Source organism: Gambusia affinis, linkage group LG16 (assembly GCF_019740435.1).
Source record: "Gambusia affinis linkage group LG16, SWU_Gaff_1.0, whole genome shotgun sequence".
Classification (NCBI taxonomy): domain Eukaryota; kingdom Metazoa; phylum Chordata; class Actinopteri; order Cyprinodontiformes; family Poeciliidae; genus Gambusia; species Gambusia affinis.
The window spans coordinates 22,938,071-22,963,743 of record NC_057883.1 but is presented as its reverse complement, the minus strand read 5'-3'; the positions used below and the strand labels follow the sequence as shown (position 1 = coordinate 22,963,743).

Sequence of the window (25,673 nt, the reverse complement as noted above, 5' to 3'; positions counted from 1 at the left end):
CCCTAACCACAGCTGATAACTCAGAGGATGACCTTTGACCCTCTGCTGGTTTCACTCACTGGAGGTTCTGCAGCAGGAGCGGCCCCTGGAGGAAATCTTGAACCATGACCTCTGACCTAAGCTGAGGCCTGAAGACGTTCTGGTTCTTCTGGACCGGTTCTGGACAACTTCAGAGATGGTTCTGAATGCTAACCGTTTCTCATCTGATTCAGAATCTGCCAGGATCAGAAGAACCTGGTGTGTTTCCGCCTCCTTCCTGCGGCTGGCCAAGTTCTACGGGCCTTCAGGTCGGGTCGAACATGGCTGCCATTTCTGGATCGTTAACCATTTTTTTGTCACAAACTGAATTCTAAATATTTAGATAGTAACTTTATTTTGAAGGTCCATATTAAATTCTTTCACAGGAAGTTGGACATTACATGGAAAAAGCCACAATTGACTGTGGCGACCTGTAGGTGGGTTCTAGAGGTTCTGGAGGGATCACTAGAGAAGTTTCAGCATAAACAACTTTATTCAACATTTCTGGATCAGAACCAGAGGAATGAGGAGGGGTCAAAGGTCAAACCAAGCGGGGGGGGGGGGCTGTAGGAGCAGACGGAGGCTGGTGGACAGCTGTGAGGACGAACGGATCAGAACAAGCAGAATCGGGTCTGAACTGCACGAGGAATGGATCGAAACTGGTTTCCAGGAGGAGGGTTCTGCCGACCCGGTTCTGTTGGGCCTACTGCAGGCAGCAGCTCTGGCCATTGGCATCCTTGGAGCGCAGGCAGAGTTTGGGTCGGTAGTTCTCCAGGAAGTGCAGCTGCTTGGCGTTCAGCGCGCCGCGCCGCTTCCTGTAACACATACAGAAGAAGATCCGCTCAGAACCGGGCCAGCAGTAGAACCGGCACCAATAGCAGAAGCCTTACTGTCTGATGAGGTGGACTGCATCTTCGTACTCCATCCCACACTCAATCAGCGCCAGAGCCACCAGAACCGGAGCGCTGGGGAGACACAGCAGGGTTAGTTCAGAACCTTTAAAAGAACCTTTAACAGAACCTCCATCAGGTCTGGGTTCAGCCGAAACGGGTCTCTGGCTGGCAGTAGGATTCAGCCTGCTTCTGGTTCATTCACAGCGTTAGGATTAGCTGACCCGTTTCTCTGATTGTGTTCTGATTCTGTCACACAGTGCAGCTGTAGCAGTCAGTGTTTCAGCGTTCCTTCATGGACCTTCTCTGCTTGCAGGCTTTAACGTTTTACCGTTTAACAGTTTTCCTTTTCAGTTTGATTTTGTTCAGGATTAATTTTCATTTTAAGGTTTGATTTTTTTTTCCACAACTACTGATTATCCCAACGCCAGATCTGTCGGTATGAGCAGGTGGTTTCCATGGTGACGGTGTGTTTCCATGCTGTACTGACCGGCCCAGTCCGGCCACGCAGTGCACCGCCACGCAGCCGCCCGGCTCCTCCCTGAACTTCACCTGCAGCAGGTTCAGCCAATCATCAACCACTTGCTCCGGGGGGGCAGAGCCATCATCAAACGGCCAATCCTGCAGAGACAAGCGGTTCAGGAGGAGGAAGGCTGACCCGATCGGCGTGACGGGAGGATCTGTCGGGTCTCACCAGAACTTGGATGCCCTCCTGGCCCAGCGGCGCCCGGTCATACGTGGCAGAGCAGACCCGCACCAGGGTGGTAACGCCGTACGCCTTCAGCTCCTGTAGGAGGACAGAGCGGGTCAGAACCAGGACCAGAACCAGGAACAAAAGAGGTCGGGTCCATACCTCAATGAATTTCCCCAGCTGAGCGTCGGTGGGATTGTGCGTGATGAGGAAACGCAGACAGTCGTAGGAGATCTCCACTGGCGCCGGGCGGTTCATTTTCACCGTCTGGACCGACTAGCTGCTAGCAGCGGATCAAAACCACAACCGGATCAGAACCAGCGGGACGGTCAGCGGTTGGCAACAGGGACTGGCCGTTGGATCGGCTTCTTCCTCTAGAGAGAAGAAGGAGCGGCGAGGATTGGCTGGCACCAGAAGCTCCGCCTCCACAACACGGCACAGGCTGACGATTGGCTCGTCTTCATATGTCTTCGACAGGACGGCGGTTGGACCTGAACACACCTCGCTCATTAGTAATCACCCATGATGCATTGCAGCTGCAGCGCCGAGTCACTGACCTGGGAGAGACGGCGAGTCCTCCTCTTCACTTGTCCACGATGAGCAGCAGGTGCTGAGCTTGGCAGAACGCTCCTCCCAGCCTCGCAAACGCCATGCAGGTGCAGCCTGCAGGACAGCAACGTCAGCAGCAGCTACTAGCTGCTACTGTAGCCGCTGCAGCTAGCAGCAGAAGTAGCTGCTACAAACACTCACCGTGATGCCAGCTGATTAGGTCAGAGGTCATTGAGCGGGCACAGCAGAACGTGACGGCTCTCGGATGTAAACACACCATTGATGATGCTGCTGCGGTTCTGGCTGACTCGACCTGCTGGCCCAGCGCTGACCTGCCGCACAGAACATTGTACACATCTATTCCACATGGCACTCTGCAGGTTCCAGCAAATCAAAACACAAACAAACCCTTTGACAAGTCTAAGTCCTTAATAAAATTAATGAAAGGACCCAAATCCTTTCATATAGATATTGTTTGGATTTCCTAATATGTTATTCTTTCTAGCGTCAAATTAGACGTCATCTGCTTTAAAGCCAAAGCAATGCATTCTTTTGCAGATAATGAGCTTATACCTATAAAAGTACATTCTGATTTACTAAAGTTTTGCTTCTCAGGATATAAACCTAACAGGAACAATTTAGGATCCAGTGAGATTTGCTTTAAGAGAATTCTTTCAATTATATCTTTCACCTCTGTCCAAAATGCATTGATTCGTCTGCATTCCCACATGCAGTGTATTAGAGTCTCTTTAGAATTCCACTTTACGCAAAGATCTGGGTGTCATTATATTTAATTAAATGTACATAAACACACATTTGCCATTTAAATTGTAGGATTCTAAGATGGCTATTTTCCCAGACCTATCATCACTAATATTTGATGATAGGTCCATATTTCAGTTTATAAGCTTATTATTTGAGTTCTACGAGTTAGAGATCAGTACATTATAAAAGTCTGATATAATGCCCTTTCTTGATTTATTCTGTATCATAAATATTTCAAACTATGTAAAGGGGTGCTTGTTTAGATTACTGTAATTTGCTTTGACAAAACTTCTCAATTGAAGAAATTTGAAATAATGCTTTTTAATCTAGCTTGAATTTGGTTTGTAACTCTCCAAATGACAAAAACAATATCAGAATTTGATGGGTAAAGGTCACCAATACTTTTTAAAAGTAAAGGTCACCAATACTTTTTATGCCTTGCAATAAATAACCAGAGCTTAAACGTTCTTTCTGCCCCACCAGCTGATTACCCCATATTGGACTAAATTGGAACATGCTGTTTGGCTCCTCAAGTATTTTCTAACATCCTGCCAGATTCTAGTCATATTTTTCAGAATAGGATTTGTAATATATTTCTGTAACTTCTTTGGAGTGTTGGAGTTTATGAATAATGGAAGAGCTAAATTTACGTTATGAGACTCAAGTTCTACCCAGTGTGGATTATCTTTATCTGCAAAATAGAACATGATAGTCCTTAATTGTGTGGGCAAATAGTAAAATTTAAAGTTGGGGCACTTTAACCCCCCTCTGTCAAATGGTAAATAAAGCAGAGAGGTGTAGCCTAGATCTGCCATTGTTCTATATATGCGTAGAATCAAAACAACCAATCACAGCAGAGGAGAGCGCCCCTAATTCAGATGATAATCTTAACTGGATTCATGTCAAATTCCCAGTTGGTTTGTCACGTAGAAATAAAGAGACGCGTGAAGACCCGAACGGAGAAACGGATCAGTTTGAGGACTAACATTAAAGTAGGTCAGACCCCCAAAGGTCGGTGAGGTATGATCATCAAACCCGACCCTGGTTCCGTTGGTGGGGTCAGAGAAAGCTGCGGTACCGTTAAAAATAACCCAGAGACGGTTCTACCGCCCACGGTCCACACTCCGACATCAAGAACCGAGCTCCCTACCCGGTCCGCTGCCGCGCAGCCGGACAGCTCCTCTGAAAACAGGTCATCTACCTCCATGTTCCCAGCCCGGAGCTCAGGGCAGGATCCGGTGACCTTGTTACCACGGGCACCGGAGGATACACAACACCGGCCGGCGCTGCGACACACCTAAAACACGTCAAACCCACAGGAATACTCACACACGGCGGAGGATCCACGGAGAAAAAACCCACACTACTAACACAAACTCCTCTGCGAGGGAGACATGTTGGACAGGGATATAAGCGTAGCAGGAATACGACTTCCGCTCACTTAGTTTCCAAAATAAAAGTCGCCTGGTTTCCCCCAGTTTACTGACTCCTTCGTCAATAAGGCCGCTGCTCTGAACAGCATACGCTGTCAGATCGTCATACGCTTAGCAAGAACTGACGGCTATATCTAACAGACAAGTATACGCTGTCATTACCATACGATTTTATTTAATCAGCAACATAGAATCATGACGTAGATCGTCATACACTTTGCTATTAACAGCTGTATGACGTCCTGACTTAGCGGTTAAGTAGATTAATGAGTTTTACACGGGCGTGTGTTGTAGTTGACTGCAGCTGCAGCTAGCTGCCTTAACTACACATTGAAACCACGACCATGCTTGTATATCTATCTAGTTATTATTGAAAACAATTTAATCACTTGTTTTCGTCATAACTTGTCGCGTATGCTGAACTGATAGCTCCTTTGAGGTCGGACTTCTTAATGCGCATGCGTGCGTACTCTGCATGTATGCTATTCTGACGGTGTCTGATAATCTGATAGAACGCCGCCATATGGGAGGGGACCAACTTGTAGGCGCTACCACATGGTTACAACTGAGAAAAGAGCCTCTCAGCAGGGAATGTAGCTCCGACAAAATGCCTGACTTATTTAAGGTTCATCCATAACTTTGTCATAAAAACGTTTTTTTTCTTAGTAATCGCAATCTAGCAGTTTTTACACATGAACCAGCATGTATTCATCTTTCAATTTCAACTCTGTTTACAAATGTTGCTTCAAGGCACTTTGCCAAAATAAAAGACAAACATATTCCATACTAGGTACATCATAAAAATATGTAATAAGTTCCATCTAATTATCCAGACAGATTCAGAGTGAATTACATACATTCTCCCTGTATTTTACTATAACAGTTTTCTTGTGTCTGACCAAGAGACATGTTGACAGCATTAATTTGTTTTTTAAAAAGATGTAAAATCAAATTTCTAACTCTGTTGATCTCTGCTGAAGTTAAGTAAAATAAGGTGATTGAACCTCGCACCTGTATTGCTGTTCTTACTCTTCCACATACTAATTACTTCGAATTATAACAATATAATTTGTAATATATCAATATTAACACACATTGTGATAATGTAATTTAATGTAATAATGTGGTGGCATTTCCTCCAGTTTTCTAGCGTTCTGAATTAAACCAGGGAATCAACCTCCTGTGGTAAGCAGCTTCTTTCACAAAGGGCTTCATTGTTTAATGAGGAAGTAACAATATGAACATCAGCGCAGCCTGATAAAGGTGTGCTATGGTGAACATTTCTCCCAGCTTTGGAATACTCGGTTAAATAAACTGAAAGCTTATTAAAATGGTCAGACAGCGCAGGGTTATGGTGAAGACTGGAGGAAAGCCATGAGGTAGCATTACAGGCTACATTTAGTGTCAACATGAAAGTCCTACTCTAAAATGATCTCAACAGTATTTAACACTAAAACAGAAAATAAATCAGAGATCTAGAGCAAAACAAACAGAAGTGGTTTTAGTGCAACCAGGATGAGAAAACTAAGCATTAAATATTCCAAAGAATCGAACCAAAATTATATTTTATTGATTCTGTTCTGAGATAAACATCCAGAAAGTATTCACAGTGCTTCACTTTCTCCACATGCTGAAATGTTCCAGCTTTTCCAGTATGATCAGTTTTGAATTTTATGCAAATTTATTAAAAGTAGAAAACCAAGAAATCACATTTCCGTATGTATTCATACCCTTTGCCATGAAGCTCAGAGCCGTTTCCTCTGATTATGTGAGAACTTTGAGTCTGGATGGACTGCAGAGGTTCTGGTCCAGTAAGGTTCTGGTTTTGTGAACATCTGGTCTCCGTCAGCAGGTCCTGCTGGGTGTGGCTCCTCTCCTCCCCCATAAAAGAGGCGTTGGCCCTTTAAGTGGCACGACTCCATTTGACGTTTTCTGAAGTTGTTCTGAGTTATTCTGAGTTGCTCTGAGTTGCTCTGAGTTGTCCTGAGTTGCTCCGAGTTGCTCTGAGTTGCTCTGAGTTGCTCTGAGTGCAGTTGCTGGAGGCGGGGAGTCTGTGGTCGGGATTTGCCCAGCCTTTGTGCTGATGTGAGACTGATGACGTCGCTGCTGCTCCGACTGGTTTTCACAGGGCAGAGACAATCCAGAGTTTCCTCTGTTCCACATGCTGGCTGTTTGAGACGTCTAGTACCAGGTAAGGTTCTGTTGATATGGGTTTTATCTTTTTTACTGGGTTTGGGTCAGAACCACACAGGAACCTGAAATCCAGGAGAGTTTTACAGAAAGTTTTCCATCAGCGAGATGAGAAAGCTTCTTTCCCAGCAGCTTCCTGAGGAAACCTCTGCTGGGCTGGTCACCAGCTCCAGAACCGGGCCCAATTCTGGTCGTAAGTTAGAGACATCCACAAGCTGATCATGGGTTCCTTCAGAACCTTGTGGATGTGAGCAGAACCTCGGGTTCAAACCCACTGAGCCTCTGAGTTCTGGTTTGTTGGTCCCAGATAGTTTATCAAAGCAGGCTGGACCAGTTCCTCTCCTTCAGTGAGATGAAGCAGCAGTTCAGTAAAATAAACAAATGTTGAACAATAATAACATTTACTTCCAGACAGAAAGTCTGGAAATAAAACTAAATTACAAACGTATAAGTTTAAATTTGACTTTTTTATGTTAATGCTTTTTAGGCTGACATCTCTTTTTCTGCTTAAGGTTACATTTTGTGTATAATTTAATTTTATTTGCGTGTGACTGTGTAAATAAGAGTTTCTTGTTTTCTTTGTTCATTTTTGAATCTGGCAGCGTTAACCGAGACCATCGTTTTAAGTCTCTTTGATGCATAGAAAAGAGCAGCTGTTGTTTATTCTGCCTATCGGGCTCAGCGCTGCCCCCTATCTGTGAGGCACAGTACAGTCTGCCCCTGCGCATTTACGGCTGAAGGACTAAATATGCCACACACATTCATTAAGCATGTTAGACTGTTTAAGTCAACAGGTGTTTTAACAATGTATATTAGTGATCAGGGATGCCTGGAGGATATTATCAGAGGATACAATAATACTATCACTGCATGGACCCAATGGATCCCCATCTAGCTTCACTGCATGTTTTAGCTAGCTTCACTACATTGTCACAGTTAGCTCACAGAAAAAGCACCAAGCTGCCAAATAAACAAAAGTAAACTGACCCAACAATAGCCAAGTTTAGGACGGACATGTTCTCACCCACAGACTGTCTGAAATGTGTGTACACAATGTTTGTCCACAATTTTGTTAGTAGCAAAGCTGGCTAGATAATGAAAAATCCAATAAATGCATTTTTTTCCTTTTGATTGAATATCAAGGTACGTACAACGCGTACAGCTGGAAACAACCAGCTCTCTGTCCTTCGCTTTGCTTCCTCCAGATGGTTTACTGGAAATTACCCAAGCTTACCTGCTTGTAAACAACCGCCCTCTTTTAATATTAACACAGCCTGCTTCGTTCATGCTGTGAAACAGTGCAATGCTGTGAAACTCGTTTTAACAGAAAATGCGTATACTCAGCCATTTTGACCATCGAAATGTAGATATTACCAATAAACAAACACATTCATAGAAATTGATTTTCCATTCAATGTAGTTTATTTCTATAGCACCAATTCACAACACATCGTACTGATGCTCTTTCCAAAAGGAATGGTTTCACTTCAATCGTCCAGTCGTTCCAGTTGATTCCAGTTATCAGCCAGAGAATCAAGTTCAGTTCATTCAAATTAGCTGGAAAAGTTTCTGGGGAAATACAGCAAACTGCACTTTGCATGAGTCCCCAGGCCGAGCATGCAGTGACATCCATGCATGTAGTGACATGCTCGCATGTCGTTACGTGTGAGCATGCAAGCATGTAGCGACATGCTTACATGCTTGCTTCATGTAGCAATTCCCCTTAACAAGAAGAAACCTGTTAAAGGGTTTTCCCAGAACAAGAACTCTGAGCGGCCAGATGCCGTCTGGAGGTCTGAGAATACAGAAACATTTCCAAGTTCCTTAGAACAACACCATGATCCAGGTCAGAACCGGATCAGAACCTCTTAATCAAACGTCTGAACCATGTTTTGAGGGATTGGCCAGAGCAACAATGGAGACAAAGGCATTAACGTCACCCAGATGCTCTAGAACCAAACCTGTTGGACCGAAGAGGCAGGTGTATCATGATGTCTCCTGTCTCCTGTCCCCAATCAGAGCCCGGGTGTGTCCCAGAACCCTAACACAGCAGGATGAACTGGTCTGGACTGGAGAATCTGCTGAGCGGGGTCAATAGGTACTCCACGGCCTTCGGGAGGATCTGGCTGTCCATGGTGTTTGTCTTCCGGGTCATGGTGTTCGTAGTGGCGGCCCAGAAGGTGTGGGGAGACGAGAGTAAGGACTTTGTGTGCAACACCAAACAGGTGAGCTCCACACTAACACATCTTAACATGTGAGTCAAAGTGGCGGACCAACAGGTTCCTGATCGAACAGTGGGTGACTCTAAATAGCAACCTTTAGTTGACCCGATAAAACCTAGTTCAGACCTTCCTGCTCTTCATCAAGACCTTTGGCTAAACAGCCTGGATGCAGCTTAGGACTCCACCCCCCTTAAGATGGCATCCAGCTCTAGAAACATCCTTGTTTAAAGATATTTTACTCTGGTCAAAGTCATAATTTATTTCCTGCTAGATGCTGTACCCTGCTGGCCTTCAGATGGAACAGCATCAGGCTGATTCATCCCTCACTCCACAGCTGGCTCTATAACCAGTCATGCTGACCTAGTTTATGTTCGGGTCTCAGAGGCTACCGTAGTTTCTGTCCATGGTGGAGTTTCAGGAGGTTCTCTCTGGTATTCCGAAGGTTTTCTGTTGTCATGATGTGTTTCTGCTCTAGTTGGTTGCTCTCCTTCTTGTGCAGTCCAGAACTCAACATGTCTGACCTGTTTTCAGCCTGGCTGTAACAACGTCTGCTACGACCATATCTTCCCCATCTCCCACATCCGTCTGTGGGCGCTGCAGCTGATCTTCGTCACCTGCCCGTCTCTGATGGTAATGGCTCATGTTAAATACCGTGAGGGGAAGGACAAGAAGTACATGGAGGGGCACCCAGGCTCTCACCTTTATGCCAACCCCGGCAAGAAGAGAGGAGGTCTGTGGTGGACGTATCTAGTGAGCTTGGTCTTTAAAGCTGGGTTTGACACATCGTTTCTCTATATTCTGTATCGGATCTACCATGGATATGACCTCCCCAAGTAAGCTTTGGACTTTACTTGCTGGCAAAGACAACAGTGCTGTTCTTCAGTTGGTTCAATCTGCTCTACTTTTTCTGCAGACTCTCCAAGTGTTCCCTGGCACCGTGTCCCAATACCGTGGACTGCTTCATCAGTCGTCCAACAGAGAAGAAGATCTTCATGCTCTTCATGGTTGTGTCCAGCGCCATCTGCATCTTAATGTGCATCCTTGAGATGATTTACCTTATCGGCAAGCGCATCCTGAAAGTGATAAACATCCGAAACGAGAACCAGAGGGTTGTGTTCGCCGACCAACATGAACTCACCACCATCGCACCTCCCAGGTCCCAGTACCGGAGGGTGGACCCGACGCTAACAGAGAGCCAGCTGAGTTTAAGCAAGCGGGAGAAGACTGAGGGTCGACAGAAAACGACCCTGCTGTAGCACAGAGACCGGTGGAAAACAGGAAGACCGAAAGCCTGGGATCAAGGAAACAAGAACTTTAAGGGTTCTCCTTCAGGAGGAACTGCTGCTTCTCCCAAGGGGAGGCTGGATGGACATTTTGGTACCAGAACAAAACTCTCAGCTCTGCTTGGGTTTACAGCTAGCCTTGCTTAATGACTGTTTATCAGAAAACTGCATCTGGTGCATCTTTATAATTTATTCATCCAATGAGACCAAAGAAGTCACATAATGTAACGACTTCAGACAACCAAGGGTTACCGTCCTCCCATGACAGACGACCACCTAACTTCATGTTAAAGCATCATATTTACTCTATACCAAAGGTTCTGGGCCGGAGCAAATCCAGGTCGCTTCTAGACCCAGTGTAGCTACGTCATGTCTGTAGCTACAGAAAAAGCAGAATTAGTTAGAAACAACAAACAGCGAGAGGTCATGGTCAGGCCCGAGGTCAAAGGTCAGGCCTTAGGTGTTTGTGTGCACTGCCTTCCTCAGACTGTAGAGTGCTCTGGTAGCTGTCTGATGCAGCCCACCGGGCCCATTCCTGGTTCTGTTGGTTCTGTTGCTGCCAGAACAACCAGCAGCATCCTGGTACCAGGCAAGTGGCACCCGGGTTCTACTATAGGTACTGGCCTGGAGCGGTTCCGCCTCCGGTCCAGCTTACAGCCAGAATGAGAATAATTTATGGTGACAACAGAGTCAAAATGTTATGAGAATAAAAACGCTAAAGGCAGAAAAAACTGTGTAGATGAATTGTTTCAGTGAGGAAAGCCTGTAGGTTTAATTTGTCAGCTTCATCAGAATCATGATGAAGCTGACAGATTCATAAATCATTCTGCTGTCAGAATGATTTATGAATAATTTCATACTGATTAATTATTTCCTTATTCCAAACGTCACAAGATGCTCCGCATTTCTCATTTTAATGATACAATTCTCTAAACATTCCTACTTCTCTCTCCTAACATCATGTGATTTTTTTCTAGTTATTATGACTATCGTCACAAGAATTTATTCTCTAATTTAAACCGTTTTGGCTATAAAACTCTGTTGTAAAAGCAGCAGGGAGCATTTTTAGAAACTAAATTATAATCGTCTGCAGCTATTTTCTCCCCATGCTTTATGATGGATTATGTATATTGTGTCTTTTTCGAGGGTTTGTTGACGGTTTGTCCTGGAAACCAGTCCGGCTGTCGCTGGGCTACGATGGGAGGAGTCATGCTGTGGGCTGAGGGCTCTGACCGATCCTGGATCGACTGAAATGAACTGAACTGATTTTAGAAAACCTTTAGTTGGTACTCACTGTGGATTGGTTGCAGAAATCAAATAAAACTGAAATGAGTTTTACTTTCATGTCCTGACAAAACATCAAACATGTCAACATTTCCTTTCATGTAAAATGAATCAGAATAGAACAAAAATAAGCAAATGTGTCAACAACTCATAAACTTCTGGTCCAGAACCGATCCAGTTCTGTGGTTTATGATCCAACTAGAGCCTCTGCTAGAGCCGGTTCTGGCCCGACTTCGGAACTTCTGAACAGTCACAGAATCAGCAGCTGGTTCTGGTCCATCAGTTCTGAAACGGGGACCATCCAGCTGGTCTCGGTTCGGTTCGGTTCGGCCTGTCCTCCAGAGGTGCAGCGGAACCTCCCCCCTCCCCCGCCGCTACGTATGAGCCGTCACGGTGCAGACAGAGGTTGGAAACATGGCGGCGGATGGGATGGTGCTCACTAACCACGACCATCAGACCCGAGTGGGAATCCTGACTGGTAGGTCCGCAGTTCCGACCCGAAGCGCCCCGGTTCGCTGCAGACCGGGGCTGTTTTATGACGGCTGTCACGATCAGGGCTACGAGCTCTGCGGAGCGGCTCGGCTAGCAGCGAGCTAACCGGCGGTTCGGGCTGAGCTCTGGGTTCGGTTCGGACACATGCGGGCTCGGTTCGTCTGGGATTTGGTTCATATCTGCATGGAAACGTTAGTTATTGAGGTAAATGTGTGTTTGGAGCAGAAATGTGAGCGGATTGGGATATTTCATTTAGGCAGACAGACGGGAGAAGAAACCCCGGTTTGGACTTTCAAAACAAAAGGCGAGCGCCTCTTCCTACGGGCTGGGACCGTTAGAAATCCCTGGCAGGCTTTTATTTTGAAATGTTCCGCTGAGCTTAACGGGTCCAGCTTGGTTCGGGTTGAACATCATGTTTCCTCGCGTTGGAGCGCTCTGCTCCTACATGAGCTGCATTATTCATGTCCCTTTGCAGATGTGCTGGTTCCGACCGCCGCCGCGGTTCTGCACACGCAAACCGAACCTTCGGAACCAGCCGACCCGGTTAAAGCGGAAATGGTCCGCAAGCATCATTAACCACGTCTCAAATGATTAAAACATGTGAGGGCAAAACCGAGGCTCGACCCAGCTGCTTCGGAACCAAAGCCGGGAGCTGGGCCCGGTTGGGTCCCATAGGCTGCAGTAACTGAAATTATTATGATTTAATTCCTGAATTAATTTCTCCATCCTGACCGAAAAAGTATTCACACCCACTAACAGCTGAGTCTCTGACGTCACTGAAGATGACCTTTGACCTGCTATGTTGAACTGATTTCAGAAGGTGGAGGAGTTAAGTCCACACTTTGACTAGGCCACTCCAAACAAGGCGGTGTTTTGTTAATTACAGCATTGAATAATAATCAGCCAACATGGAAACAGTAATCGCAGCAGCGCACAGATCCAGAGCCGGACTGGACCCAACCCGGTTCAGAACCACCCCAACAGACCAGGAGGGAGATAACTGGGCCCGGTGGGTCCTCTGTGTTTGCTCTGGTTCTGGTATCAGCCGGCCCGTCTCTCCTTACTCAGCTCTGGATCACTGCTGATGGAACAGGGCCCAAAACATTCTGATGGAACCGGGTCTAAAAGGTTCTTAAAAAAGTCTGGAAAAGTTCTGGATCTAAAATTTCTATAGCAAATATTCATATTTCTAGATTTTATTCTGGATCCGGTTGCATAAATGATCCATCTGACATTAAAACGTGGTGGACCCAACTGGACCTGAACTGTGAGCTGAAACTCCAGGAAGGCTCATGAACTCGTTGCTCAGTGTGACTGAAGACGTTCCCAGCTGGTTCTAACAGTCGTTTCAGTCCAATCAAGTGATGTGGTTCCCTTTAGAACCAGGAAGAGATAAAGATGAGGTTCAGGACAGAACCAGAACTGTCAGAAATTATCCGAAGGACCAGAAGACCAGAACCTGAGTTGAGATGTGCTGCTAAAGGATCAGGAGTCCAGAATGCAGAACTCTTCTGGTTCTGACCTGATGGGTCTAGAAAAACTCGAGCAGAACGGTTCTGGTTCTAACCAACCAAACCTCTCTCCCCTGCAGTCAGTGACAGCTGCTTCAAGAACCTGGCAGAAGACAGGAGTGGAGTGAACCTGAAGGACCTGGTCCATGACCCGTCACTGTGAGTCCTCTCATGAACGCCGGCGCTGCACGCCTTCACATTCTGACCCTCACTGTCGTCTCCCCCTGCAGGCTGGGAGGAGTCATTGCAGCCTATAAAATAGTTCCAGATGAGATCGAGGAAATCAAGGTACGGACTCCTTGGTGTCTTTCAGATGCTGGTGCAGGAAGCGGAGATGTTCCTGACTTGGTTCATGTGTTTTCTTCCATGCAGGAAACTCTTCTGGAGTGGTGTGATGAGCAGGAGCTGAATCTCATTCTGACCACAGGAGGAACTGGTTTTGCACCACGAGATGTTACACCAGAGGTACCAGTACAGGCTGACATTCCCTGCTTCAGAGGAATCCACCGTGATGGTTCCCAGTTCCACTCACCCAGCAAGTCCATAGGCTGCAGCGCCAACCAAACATTACTGTGGCAGAAACAATCCTCGTAGCATGTAGAGTGAGCCAGGCTGCTAGCATGTAGAGCAGGGATGTCAAACTCCCGTCCTCAAGGGTCGTTGTGCTGTAACCTTTAGATGCGTCTCTGCTGCACCACACCTGAATAGAATAATTAGGTCATTAGCAAGACTCTGCAGAACTGATCTACACAAGGAGGAGGTAATTAAGCCATTTCATTCCAGTGTTTTGTACCTGTGGCACATCTGAAAACTGCAGGACTGCGGCCCTCGAGGACTGGAGTTTGACACCTGTGATGTAGCGTGAGCCAAGGCGCTAGCATATAATGTTAGCCAGGCTGTGTTCCACCTCATGAAGGCGGCCATAGATAAAGGGTTCCTGTAGCTTCATACTTGATTTTTCTCAAATCCTTGGTGGCTAATTTGCATCTTTTTCTTGTGACCCATCTGTCGGCTCGGTAAGCAGGAATGTTTCTGAAATGTTCGTCCTATGAATGAAGTCATCCCACCGATGTTGCAGGCGACCAGGGAGGTGATCGAGCGAGAGGCCCCAGGGATGGCTCTGGCCATGCTGATGGGATCCCTCAATGTTACTCCTCTGGGAATGCTTTCCAGGTGAGGCTCATGAAGTCCACTGCAGCCTTCTCTGTGTGTGTGTGTGTGTGTGTGATGTACCTGCTTGATCTAATGTTGGCTCCTCTGCACTCATTCCAGGCCAGTTTGTGGTATTCGTGGTAAAACGCTGATCATCAACCTTCCAGGCAGCAAGAAAGGCTCCCAGGTGCAGTAGTGACTCGTCATGGTTCTTGTCGGGTTCTGCTGCATCTCATGGACTCAAAAGTGGTTTTACTGCAGAAATCCAGATCAAATTATGCCATTTTCAGCAATATGAAGCCAAACCAAATGTAGGCGGCACATTTGAAGGAACTGACGAGCGCGTCAGTGGAGGTCATCCTCCCCCTCAGAGAACTTCCTGCTGCTGTTTGAACTGGGAGAAGCTTTCTGGGAGTTCTGGGACTAAACATGTCCGTGTTCCTGCAGGAGTGTTTCCAGTTCATCCTCCCCGCTCTGCCTCACGCCGTCGACCTGCTGCGCGAAGCCGCCGTTCGCATTAAATGCACGCACGCCGCCCTGGAGCCGATGCCCTCCCTACTGACCAATACGCATGCCAACACACACACCATGGAGCGCGGCACCCAGTGCGAGGAAGAGGACGAAGACGAAGAGGACAGGAGGAGAGGACGGCATAACCACCACCAGCACCACCAGCACGGCTCGTCCCACATCACTGTGGCCGCTATCGCCGCAAAGGTGAGCTGGCTGCTGCTGGGCCCCATGAGCGCTGGGGCCCATCAGATTTAAACTGGAAACCAACCAGTTGCAGCAGGAAGGTTGAAGGTCCAGGTTTGCAACGAGACGCTGGTTGCCATAGCGACAATATAATCATGTTTTTCACAGCTTCATTCTGTGTTCATTCATGTGTTTCACTTCTCATTCATGTGTCTGTCTGTGTGTGTGTGTGTGTGTGTGTGTGTGCTGGTCAGACGAATCATGTGGCGGTCATGGCTAAGGGCGCCCCCTACCTGCCTGGAAACACACCTGCCCCTCCCTCTCATTTCACCTGTTCCCATCAGGTGAGCTGCAGCCATCTTTCCCCTCCTCTTCCTCAGCTGTACTGACTAGTTACAGTTTCACTCCTCACCTGATTGGTTGGCGAGAACACACCTGCCTGATCACCTGCATCAAAGCAGCAGGACGATTCTCCCACATTGCACTTCTCTGTTTGGGTTCCTGAGTTTCACGGCTGCAACAAACACTGCTGGTAAATGAACCTGCTGATCTCCATCAATCATTCAAGGCAGCTATGAAGAGATTTGATGTTAGAAACCAAATTTAATGCAAAATTCTAAAATTAAATGATAGAATTGTAACTGGATATTTTTACAGTACGGTATAATTATCTGCACTGAGTAATTAGCTCACAATTAGCTCATAAGCTCAGGCTGGGAGGAGTTTGGAGAGGTTATGGAGAAAGACTTCTGCACGACTTCGAGGCGATTCTGGTCCACCATCCGGCGTCTTGCAAGGGGGAAGCGGTGCAGCACCGACACTGTTTACAGTGGGGATGGTGTGCTGCTGACCTCGACTCGGGATGTTGTGGGCCGATGGGCAGAATACTTTGAAGGCCTCCTCAATCCCACCAACATGCCTTCTATTGTGGAAGCTGAGCCTGGGGACTCTGGGTTGGGCTCTCCAATCTCTGGGGTCGAGGTCGGCAAGGTGGTCAAAAAGCTCCTTGGTGGCAGGGCCCCGGGGGTGGGGTGACATTTGTCCAGAGTTCCTCAAGGCTCTGGATGTTGTACGGTTGTGTTGGCTAACGTAACTCTGCAATATTGCATGGACATCGGGGGGAGTTCCCCTGGACTGGCAGACTGGGGTGGTGGTCCCCCTGTTTAAAAAGGGTGTCCGGAGGGTGTGCTCCAATTATAGGGGAGTCACACTCTTAAGCCTCCCTGGCAAGGTCTATTCAGGGGTCCTGGAGAGGAGGGTCCATCGGATAGTGGAACCTCGGATTCAGGAAGAGCAGTGTGGTTTTCGTCCTGGTCGTGGAACACTGGACCAGCTCTACACCCTCAGCAGGTCCTGGAGGGTTCTGGGAGCTCACCCAACCAGTCTACATGTGTTTTGTGGACATGGAGAAGGCATTTGACTGTGTCCCTGCTGGAGCCCTGTTGGGGGGTTCTCTGGGAGTATGGGATACCGGGCCCTTTGATATGGGTTGTCAGGTCTCTGTATGACCGGTGTCAGAGTCCGGTCCGCATTGCCGGCAGTAAGTCGGGTTCGTTTCCAGTGAGAGTTGGACTCCACCAGGATTGCCCTTTGTCACCGATTCTATTCATTACTTTCATGGACAGAATTTCTAGGCGCAGCCAAGGTGTTGAGAGGATCCGTTTTGGTGGCCTTAGGATCCTATATCTGCTTTAGGTGGATAATGTGGTCCTGTTGGCTTCATCGGGTTGTGATTTACATCTCTTGCTGGAGCGGTTCGCAGACGAGTGTGAAGTGGCCGGGATGAGGATCAGTGCCTCCAAAGGGTACAGTGCCTTCTTCAGTTTCAGTATTTCTGGGTTCATGAATGAGGGGAAAATGGACCGGTGGAAGTCGCAGAGGGAGACCCAGGACACGCTGGAGGGACGATGGTCCTCTGCTGGGAACGCTCTGGAATTCCCCCAGAGGAGCTGGAGCAGGAGGCTTGCAGAGGGAAGTTTGGGCCCCGTGACCCGGTTGGCATATAATTATCTCATGATGGTATCATCTCTAAAATGGATGGACAGTGCAGCTGAGCCAGATTTTGACTGATAAAATACAGAAAAATCTGATTATTTACTCAAACAGGAAGTCATCACATCAGTACCAGAGGTTCTTTCTGGTACTGGAGAAGCTCTCGGAAGCTCTCTGTTCTTCATTCATGTATCTCAGACGTGCAGAAGCAAACATGCTGCCACAGCCATCCAGAACCGGGCGGTTCTAAGGATCCAGGAATAGTTGAACATGTTGCCTAAATATGTTGCAATTTTCCTATTACCTAAAAAATTGCTGTTTGTATCACGCCAAAACTCATGATTACTTCAAAAATTTACATCTTTTGTTATATTTGTTGCCCATGGAGGTCGCCATTTTTCACCGATGGGTTGATGACGTCACCAGGTCCATTCTTTGCTGGAGTCTACAGAGTAAACACAGGAAGGCTGCCTTTAACAGGTGATTCTTACCTTAACGAACTAAAAATAAATGCCGTGCTGCCGCTGAGACAGGCAGAGCTGGACGCTACCAGGAGCTATACTGCTTGGGTACTGACATCCCCGATCCGACCGGATCCATGGGGGTTCGGTGTCGGTGTGGCTGTGACCACCACACCGGACTCTAAACAGGACAGCTGATACCGAACCGGACACAGCGCCAAAGACACTGGGAGAGACGTCAAAGACAAGCAGCGCTAATGGAGCTATTCGTACTGGAAATGCTAACGGAGCTATATCACTGGTACTGAATGTGAAACCACCGGACAAAGTTCGGAGCCTAAACCGCTGTTGCAAAACCGGACTCAGAGCTATAGAAGTACTTACGAATCACGCAGTCCAACCAAAGGTGAGTGTCATTCATTGTTTCATTATGAACCCAAGTTCACCTCGCTGCAGCAAACAGGAAGGGACGGGACGGACCACTGTCATACCTTATTTGGAAATAGCGCAGTAGCAGGGCCAAAAAGATGCGACTAAGGAGCGGATTTAGAAATTCACCGAAAGCTACAGAATTTGGTAAAAACTGTGATCTACGCTGAAGTAAATAAAAGAGAGAAGTTCAAAAACATACTGAGAGTGAAACTCCTTTCTAAAGATGAAGATATATCACAGATTTAAAAAGAAAATAAAAACGGGAGGCCGCAGATAATATAGGAAATAGCGCCCCCTTCACTTCTGGAGTGCAATGATCCCATTTCCATATAAGGTACGAGACTGCCGGTGGTTCGTCCCGCCCCTTCCTGTTTGCTGTATCCTTGCCAACGGCCTCCTCTTCCTCTTCCTCTGTTTGCTCCTTCTCATCATCACCTCTTGTTTTTTCTACGTTCTGATCGGTTTCAATGCGCTCCGGTTCAAATTAAAAAGGCTTAATAACGTTACTCCTCACTGTTTTGGCTGGAGGAGCCAGGCAGTTGGACCATTACACGTCATTTACCCAGAATGCATTGCAGCATGAACAACATGGCGACATTCCTCTGAAAATATTTGATTCAAGTTTATAAAAACTAAATACTGTATTGTTTTTACATATAAGATAAATATTTCCGAAATTAGGTCAATTTTTATAACTAGTCGTGGTTTCAGTGGAGCAGTTAAACACGGTGGAGGCAGTGTCATGCTTTGGAAGATCGTGTACCGACCTTCAGGCTGATTTGCTCTCAATCATCGTTTCTCATTCATCTGATCCAGACGCGACTCTGTAATAAACAGTGTGTGTGTGTTTTCTGTGTGTGTGTGCACGCAGATCCCAGACTCAATCATTTCCCGAGGCGTTCAGGTGCTTCCTCGAGACTCAGCGTCTTTAAGCTCCACCCCCTCTGAGTCGCCGCGGGCGACGCAGGCGACGTCCCGCCTGTCCACTGCCTCCTGCCCTACGCCCAAGGTACACTCCCTCACTGACTGACCAGAACCAGAACCTCCAGAACCCCGGGTTGTACGGTCTGCTTCGTGTTGGGTCCGGTTTCCCTCCGGTTCTGGGAGTCCTCCCTCATGCTCCTCTTTTCTTCTTCTGCTGCATTTTTACTATATTTTCATATTGTTGATGCCAAACTTAAACGTTGAGACGAGGGGGCCCAACCAGTGCAGTACCTGGATCCAGGTTCTGCAATCGGACCCAGGTTCTGCTCAGGCTCGGGGTCGTCAGGTGATTTAATCGGGTTCTGTCTCAGTGACCGGTTCTGTTCGTTTCTGTTCTGCAGGTCCAGTCCCGATGCGGCAGCAATGAGAACATCCTGAGAGCCAGTAAGTTCAGTCCGACCCGCCGGTCCTGTCCGGTCGGGTCGGACCTGAAGCCTGTCTGGTTCTGTCTCCAGGCCACAGCGCCGTGGACATCAGCAAGGTGGCGCGGCGCCACCGCATGTCGCCGTTCCCGCTGACCTCCATGGACAAGGCCTTCATCACGGTGCTGGAGATGACGCCCATCCTGGGCATCGAGATCATCAACTACAGAGGTGGGTCACCGTTTGGGTCAGAACCGCAGCCTGATCGTGTGCAGTGAGGTAACGTCCAGGTGAACAGTTCTGGATCTGTGCAGACGGTTTGGGCCGGGTTCTCGCTCAGGACATCTACGCCAAAGACAACCTGCCTCCGTTCCCGGCCTCGGTGAAGGATGGCTATGCCGTGCGGGGTGAGTCCTCTCTGCAGAATTTTGCCAGTTCTGGATAAGGTCCGGTTGACTGAGGAGCGGTTCCGTGTCTCTGTGTGCAGCTGCTGACGGACCTGGAGACCGTTTCATCTTGGGGGAGTCGCAGGCCGGACAGCAGGTCAGAGAACCTTCAGTCTGATGGCACCACCTGCTGGCCGGAGGCGCCACTGCAGGCCAGACTCTCACAGCGGTGTGTGTGTGTGTCTGTGTGTGTGTGTGTGTGTGTGTCTCTCTGTGTGTGTGTTCAGCCCACCCACACCGTGATGCCGGGTCAGGTGATGAGGGTCACAACCGGCGCTCCGATCCCATGTGGCGCCGACGCCGTGGTCCAGGTGGAGGACACGGAGCTGCTGAGGGAGTCAGAGGACGTAAGGACCGATGCCGGGTTCTGTCCTGGTTCTGGCCGGCCCGTCTTGGGTTTGGGCCTGATGGTTCTGGTTCTGATTTTGGTGCCTTTGTGGGTCGCAGGGCACAGAGGAGCTGGAGGTGAGGATCATGGTCCAGGCCCGGCCAGGACAGGACATCAGGTGAGCCCAGAACCGTATCCCCAAGGTCTGGTCACCATGGTAACGCCATGTTAACACCAGGTACCCCCCAAAGCAATAGGTTCTCCAGGTTGCCTCTGGAACAGCAGTGTAGAAAAGGAGAACATTTTCTCTTTTTTTAATGTAAAGATTGTAAAAATCAATCAATCGATCCATCGGTCCGATGATTGATCCATACAGTTTTTACTGTTTCTACAATAACAACATTCTACGTCCATGAACTTGACTTTCAGTCAAACTAAACAAGCAATTTTCACTTACCTGATAACGTGTGATTTAGGTGAACTTCCAACATTTACTTGTTTCTACAATAAAAACTGGTTTGCTAAAAAATATCTCTAAACAGATTTGTTCAATCTGGAAGTTAGCAGATGACTTCTAGATGAGGCTAATGCTAACACCAATGCTAACCCAGTCTTTCTCCATCTCTGGTCCTTGGACCGTTGTTGGTCCACGAGCGCCCCATAGTGGTCCGCCAGGTACTGCATGTAAACCGCAGTTTATTTTCGTGATGTCAGCTAGTTTAGGAAAGGATGGAGTTAAAAATAATGATGGAAAACTGGATTAAAACAGTCACTGAAAGGAAAACAAGTCCAGGAATATTATGTGACCTGTTGATCACACACTTTAAATATATCAGTAATGATTGTTTTACTATATTATAATCGTTTTATTATTTCTGATCTCATTGTGATGAAATCATGGAGTGAAAGCTGACTGAGTGTGTGTGTGTGTGCGTGTGTGTGTCCAGGCCGATCGGCCATGACATCAGGAGGGGGGAGTGTGTTCTGTCCAAAGGGACCCATATGGGTCCCTCAGAGATCGGCCTGCTAGCCACCGTGGGGGTCACCGAGGTCAGCGTGCACAAGTTCCCCGTGGTGGCCGTCATGTCCACTGGAAATGAGGTACAGTTGCCGAGAGGTCCCCCGGATCCGGACCTGGACCCAGACCCGGATCCGGACCTGGACCCGGACTCACCAGCCTCTCTCCCTGTAGCTGCTGAACCCAGAGGACGACCTCCACCCCGGGAAGATCCGGGACTCGAACCGCTCCACCTTGCTGGCCACCATCCAGGAGCACGGCTACCCCACCATCAACCTGGGCATCGTCGGAGACAAGTAGGGAGGTGCACGGTGCGCAGCAGCACCCCTGCTGGACGCTCACCTGTGCTTATGTTTGCAGCCCTGACGACCTGCTGTCGGCGCTGCACGAGGGGATCAGCCGCGCTGACGTCATTATCACCTCAGGGGGCGTGTCCATGGGGGAGAAGGTAGGCGGTGGCTGTGGTGGGCGTGGCTCCGGCCGACCGGCGCCGCTCTAACCTGTCGTTTCCTCAGGATTACCTGAAGCAGGTGCTGGACATCGACCTGCACGCTCAGATCCACTTCGGACGCGTCTTCATGAAGCCGGGGTGAGTGTATGAGGCGTGGGGGCGGGGCTTGTTCTCCCTACAGGTGCAGCAGTTCCTGTTGAAACCATCTGACCCTGAAGCGAACTTCCTGATGCAGTTCGGTCAGTTGACTGTTTCTGTCCCACAGTCTGCCTACCACCTTCGCCACCGTCGACATCGATGGAACCAGGAAGCTCATCTTTGCACTGCCAGGTAACGCAGCACATGCTTTTACTTTGAAAACACCAGAATGCTTCCTGCAGGAGCTATGGATGTGTGTGTGTGTTTCCAGTGTGTGTTTTCACCCTGTCACGCTGCCTCCAGGTAACCCGGTGTCGGCGGTGGTCACCTGCAACCTGTTTGTGATCCCGGCTCTGAGGAAGATGCAGGGCGTTCTGGACCCCCGGCCCACCATCATCAAAGCCCGGGTAAGGGCCTCTGCAGCACCTTACTTTGGGTTTTGAAGTTAGAAATGGATATTTGTTGTTGTCACTAGAGAACCTTCACATCTTTATGTTCAAGTTGTAAGTCCTGAGGGGGGCGCTACAGTTTGCTGTTGGTATCCTGTTCCACTTCCAGTACTAACAGCGATGGGGATTCATATTCATGCTGTGGATCATAATAATAATAGAAGTGAACAGTTTGTAGCTGCTGAGCTGCAGTGTGTTGAAGGGCCTTTGACCTTCAGATAGCAAGTGTCACATAGCTAGATGGCGTCTGGTCAGCAGATTGGCCACAGCATCAGAGACGGTGTGTCTGCTATTAATGTTTGCATTTATAGTAGATTTACAGCTGATGCTACGTAGGAAAGATAAAATTCAGCTATCTTTTACTAGCCTGCTAATGCCAAGTATAGTACTAGCAACTTAATGCTAGATATAAGCCAGTTATCTAATTCTAGGCAATGCTAGCAAGCTAATTCTAGTTATCTGATAGTAGCATCTGATAGCAGAACAGCCATCGGTTTGATTGTTTGGGGATTGATTTGTAATCCTATCACTTCCAACCATAGTCAGATCTGCAAGTGTCTCCATGAAACAAGAGAAGTCCAGTCTTCTTCTATTGAAGCATTCAGGATGATCTAATGCTAGCTGTCCCAGTGAATAGCAGCTAGCCTCAAATTGCTGCTGTTAGCTCTACTTAGCGCTGCCTGTGAATTAAAGTGAAGGGTTAGCGCTCTCCAGATATTCTCAGGTAGCAACTTTATTGGTAAAGCTGCTACCAATAAGCTGCTTAGTAAAGCAGCTTATTGCTTTACCTAGCAGCTTGGTAAAGCAATAAGCTGCTTTATTGCAAATGGTTTGATAGTGATCCATTTAATATGTTCGCATTTGTTGAACAAGTGCTAGCTGCTAGATAGCATCACAAAGCTAGCATTGATAAAAGCTATCTGTGCTAGCTAGCCACCTGGATGGACGGTTTTAGCTGATTTTATTTTATTTTGTTCTCCCCTCCATGGGTCTTTTTTGTGGGCTCTAGTGTCCCTTATTTGAAAGTAGGCTGACAGGAAAGTGGGAAGACATGCAGTAAATGTCGCTGGGTCCGGGAATTGAACTCGCGACAGCCAAGTTAAGGACTCAAAGCCTCCAAACGTGGGTCGCGCTTTCCCCTACGCCACCACAGCACACCCCTTAGCTGATTTAAATATGCTGCTGCGTGTTACATGGAGCTTTCTAGAATTAAAACAATAAACATGCAAAGGTTCAGACTTGAATTAGGCCGTTTGTGTGGAGTCCTTTAAGCTAAGTGTTTCACGGATTGGGCAACGCCGGTTGCTTTTTGTCCAGCTGTCCTGTGACGTGAAGCTGGACCCCCGACCCGAATACCACCGCTGCATCCTGACCTGGCACCACCAGGAGCCGCTGCCCTGGGCCCAGAGCACAGGTCAGCTCATGCTTTAACCTTTGACCTTTGACCTTCAGGGTGACAGGAAACTTACAGTTGGCTCCTAAAGCCTGCATACGCCTGGTACATCTGAAGTAAAATCTTTATTCAACCAAGAAGTTTGTTTCTGCTGCAGAATCAGGCCTGAAAATATTTAAATGTACATTTTGTTAAATCATGGCCGCTGGTACCGAGCCTGGTTCTGGTTCTGGTTCTGCTGGAGCTTTCTTCCTGCTGAAAGGCTAGAATCCTCCCAGAGGCCTGGGGCTGATCCTGGCACCAGTTCCAGCTGGTGACTTGTAGTGACCCAGACAGCCGTCAGAACCAGAACCGGATTGGCACTGATGCTGTTGTCCTGCAGGGAACCAGGTGTCCAGCCGCCTCATGTCCATGCGGAGCGCCAACGGGCTGCTGATGCTGCCGCCCAAGACCGAGCAGTACGTGGAGCTGCACAAGGGCGAGGTGGTGGACGTCATGGTGATCGGCCGGCTATGATGCAGGTGAGCCGCCCGTCGCCCCTGCTGGCCACGCGGGGCATCGTCCCGCCCGTCGCCCCCTGCTGGCCACGCGGGGCATCGTCCCGCCCGTCGCCCCCTGCTGGCCACGCGGGGCATCGTCCCGCCCGTCGCCCCCTGCTGGCAGGGGGACTAACGATCCGTCTGCCATGTTTCTCTGTTTCTCCTGCAGACCTTCGCGTCACCTGCTACCGATCACCGTGGCAACGCCAGGAGACGTCTCACCCGGACAGGAAGGGCGGGGTTGGCGGGGCAGGAAGTGATGCATGTCTATCTGGTGGCCATTAGCTGTGATGTCATATGCAACAGCCAATCGGAGCCAGTGCAGGCTGAATCCTCTCTGAGGAGCTCGCTGTACTTCAACAGAGAAAAAAATGTGAAAAAAAATATAAAAGAAGATTTATTCTGTAATATTATTATCCTAATAACAATTAATATTCTTAATTAATATTCTATTTATTATTATTGCCATGGTTCTGGTTGAATATTCTCACCTCAGTAGACTTCATCTCCTCTTCATTTGCTTTGTGCGTTTTACCTGGCAGGTAAACTCTAGAGACTCCTCCTCTTCTTCCTCCTTCTCTTCTGTTTCTGCTCCCTCCTTCATCGCTCGGCTCCTTCATCACATAGAAACCATTGTCCATGATGAAGATGATGATGATGAGTGGGAACCGTCCACTTCCTGCTGGAGCTCCACAGTTTGCCACGAAATAAAAAGATCAAGGCTGATGTTCAGAAACACCAAACAGTGGAAGCCATGAGCAGAACAGAACCGGTCCGGAACCGGAGCCCGGGTTCCAGGTCCGGGTCGGCCCGCTGTCAGAACCAGCCTGTTGGAGCAGCAGCTGCTCTCCATCAAACATCTGCCTAGAGCTTGATGCCATAGGAAACGCCATGTATGGAAGAATATAGAGGCAAAAAAAAGCAGGAATAATAATCGATGAAGAAAAATAAAAGAAACCCATATTTTTATTTTATTGCTTTCTGTCCATTTGTCAAAATTTATTTATCTTGAAGTGTCTAATTTATTTACCGGATCCTTAGCTGCTTCTGCTCTTTATTTATGTTGATAATATTTAAAAACATAAATTCTGTTTAAAAAGAAGGAAATTTAAAATGGCTTCAGTTTTTGCATGACTCCTCCTCTAACTGAACTCTCTCTTTACTTTTCCTGCCTGATCTTTTGGTCGTTTTTACAGAAGTGGAGTTTTCTGTGGCACCACTGGCTCTCCGTACACTCCTGGCTTCAGCTCAGCCAGTCAGCAGCTTCCAAACATCCAAAACGTCGGTTAAATCCAGAAAACGGGAACGCTTTTCATTGTGACGTTTTATGGTTGCCGTCCTGGCCACTAGCAACCCAACAGAACCGTAGAACTCTGCTGCTCTGGTTCAGGACTACACTGTGTGTTTCTACCTGATGGTGCTTCGTCTAGAAAAACGAGTCAGAACCTTTTTAAGTTTTGATGAAACTCTCTGACTGCATCCTTCACAGTAATCTGAAAAATTA

General features: G+C 47.9%; 3 protein-coding genes across 5 annotated transcripts; 2 read left to right on the top strand and 1 right to left on the bottom strand.

The window, feature by feature from the left end:
- Nucleotides 1-356: 356 nt before the first annotated feature.
- On the bottom strand, nt 357-4,389 carry LOC122845732 (protein tyrosine phosphatase type IVA 2-like). Its single transcript, XM_044142128.1, has 8 exons — nt 4,243-4,389; nt 2,350-2,480; nt 2,157-2,262; nt 1,762-2,090; nt 1,603-1,695; nt 1,399-1,529; nt 909-983; nt 357-833 (listed from the first exon to the last, which is right to left on the bottom strand). Exons 4-8 carry the CDS (start codon nt 1,855-1,857, stop codon nt 722-724), a joined length of 507 nt encoding a protein of 168 aa, XP_043998063.1. The 5' UTR covers nt 1,858-2,090; nt 2,157-2,262; nt 2,350-2,480; nt 4,243-4,389; the 3' UTR covers nt 357-721.
- Nucleotides 4,390-6,015: 1,626 nt separating this feature from the next.
- gjb9a (gap junction protein beta 9a) lies at nt 6,016-11,412 on the top strand. The gene is made up of 4 exons (XM_044142127.1): nt 6,016-6,537; nt 8,556-8,761; nt 9,290-9,591; nt 9,672-11,412. Exons 2-4 carry the CDS (start codon nt 8,591-8,593, stop codon nt 10,012-10,014), a joined length of 816 nt encoding a protein of 271 aa, XP_043998062.1. The 5' UTR covers nt 6,016-6,537; nt 8,556-8,590; the 3' UTR covers nt 10,015-11,412.
- A 118-nt stretch (nt 11,413-11,530) lies between these two features.
- gphna (gephyrin a) lies at nt 11,531-25,138 on the top strand. Of its 3 annotated transcripts, XR_006373113.1 has the most exons (25): nt 11,531-11,803; nt 13,409-13,487; nt 13,559-13,616; nt 13,701-13,793; nt 14,407-14,501; nt 14,601-14,667; nt 14,928-15,197; nt 15,431-15,520; nt 18,933-19,070; nt 19,387-19,429; nt 19,501-19,638; nt 19,722-19,814; nt 19,895-19,950; nt 20,081-20,200; nt 20,301-20,359; nt 21,129-21,282; nt 21,374-21,495; nt 21,560-21,647; nt 21,715-21,788; nt 21,916-21,980; nt 22,092-22,195; nt 23,555-23,651; nt 24,013-24,151; nt 24,339-24,542; nt 24,712-25,138. XR_006373113.1 is itself a non-coding variant. In XM_044142124.1 (24 exons), exons 1-23 carry the CDS (start codon nt 11,740-11,742, stop codon nt 24,144-24,146), a joined length of 2,301 nt encoding a protein of 766 aa, XP_043998059.1. In that variant the 5' UTR covers nt 11,531-11,739; the 3' UTR covers nt 24,147-24,151; nt 24,339-25,138. The 3 variants fall into 3 exon arrangements, 2 of the variants coding, with proteins under 2 accessions (XP_043998059.1, XP_043998060.1); XM_044142124.1 differs by having other exon boundaries at nt 24,339-25,138; XM_044142125.1 differs by lacking the exon at nt 15,431-15,520 and having other exon boundaries at nt 24,339-25,138.
- Nucleotides 25,139-25,673: the final 535 nt, after the last annotated feature.

What these genes read in the sequence shown, in the direction of transcription:
- gjb9a (XM_044142127.1), top strand. Translation starts at nt 8,591, where the DNA reads ATGAACTGGTCTGGACTGGAGAATCTGCTGAGCGGGGTCAATAGGTAC. An exon ending in TTGTGTGCAACACCAAACAG is followed by an intron (nt 8,762 to 9,289) that starts GTGAGCTCCACA and finishes ACCTGTTTTCAG; the next exon opens with CCTGGCTGTAACAACGTCTG. An exon ending in CATGGATATGACCTCCCCAA is followed by an intron (nt 9,592 to 9,671) that starts GTAAGCTTTGGA and finishes CTTTTTCTGCAG; the next exon opens with ACTCTCCAAGTGTTCCCTGG.
- gphna (XM_044142124.1), top strand. Translation starts at nt 11,740, where the DNA reads ATGGCGGCGGATGGGATGGTGCTCACTAACCACGACCATCAGACCCGA. An exon ending in GCAGCAAGAAAGGCTCCCAG is followed by an intron (nt 14,668 to 14,927) that starts GTGCAGTAGTGA and finishes GTGTTCCTGCAG; the next exon opens with GAGTGTTTCCAGTTCATCCT. An exon ending in AGTCGCAGGCCGGACAGCAG is followed by an intron (nt 19,951 to 20,080) that starts GTCAGAGAACCT and finishes GTGTGTGTTCAG; the next exon opens with CCCACCCACACCGTGATGCC.
- LOC122845732 (XM_044142128.1), bottom strand. Translation starts at nt 1,857, where the DNA reads ATGAACCGCCCGGCGCCAGTGGAGATCTCCTACGACTGTCTGCGTTTC. An exon ending in AGCTGGGGAAATTCATTGAG is followed by an intron (nt 1,696 to 1,761) that starts GTATGGACCCGA and finishes GTCCTCCTACAG; the next exon opens with GAGCTGAAGGCGTACGGCGT. An exon ending in AGGAGGGCATCCAAGTTCTG is followed by an intron (nt 1,530 to 1,602) that starts GTGAGACCCGAC and finishes TTGTCTCTGCAG; the next exon opens with GATTGGCCGTTTGATGATGG.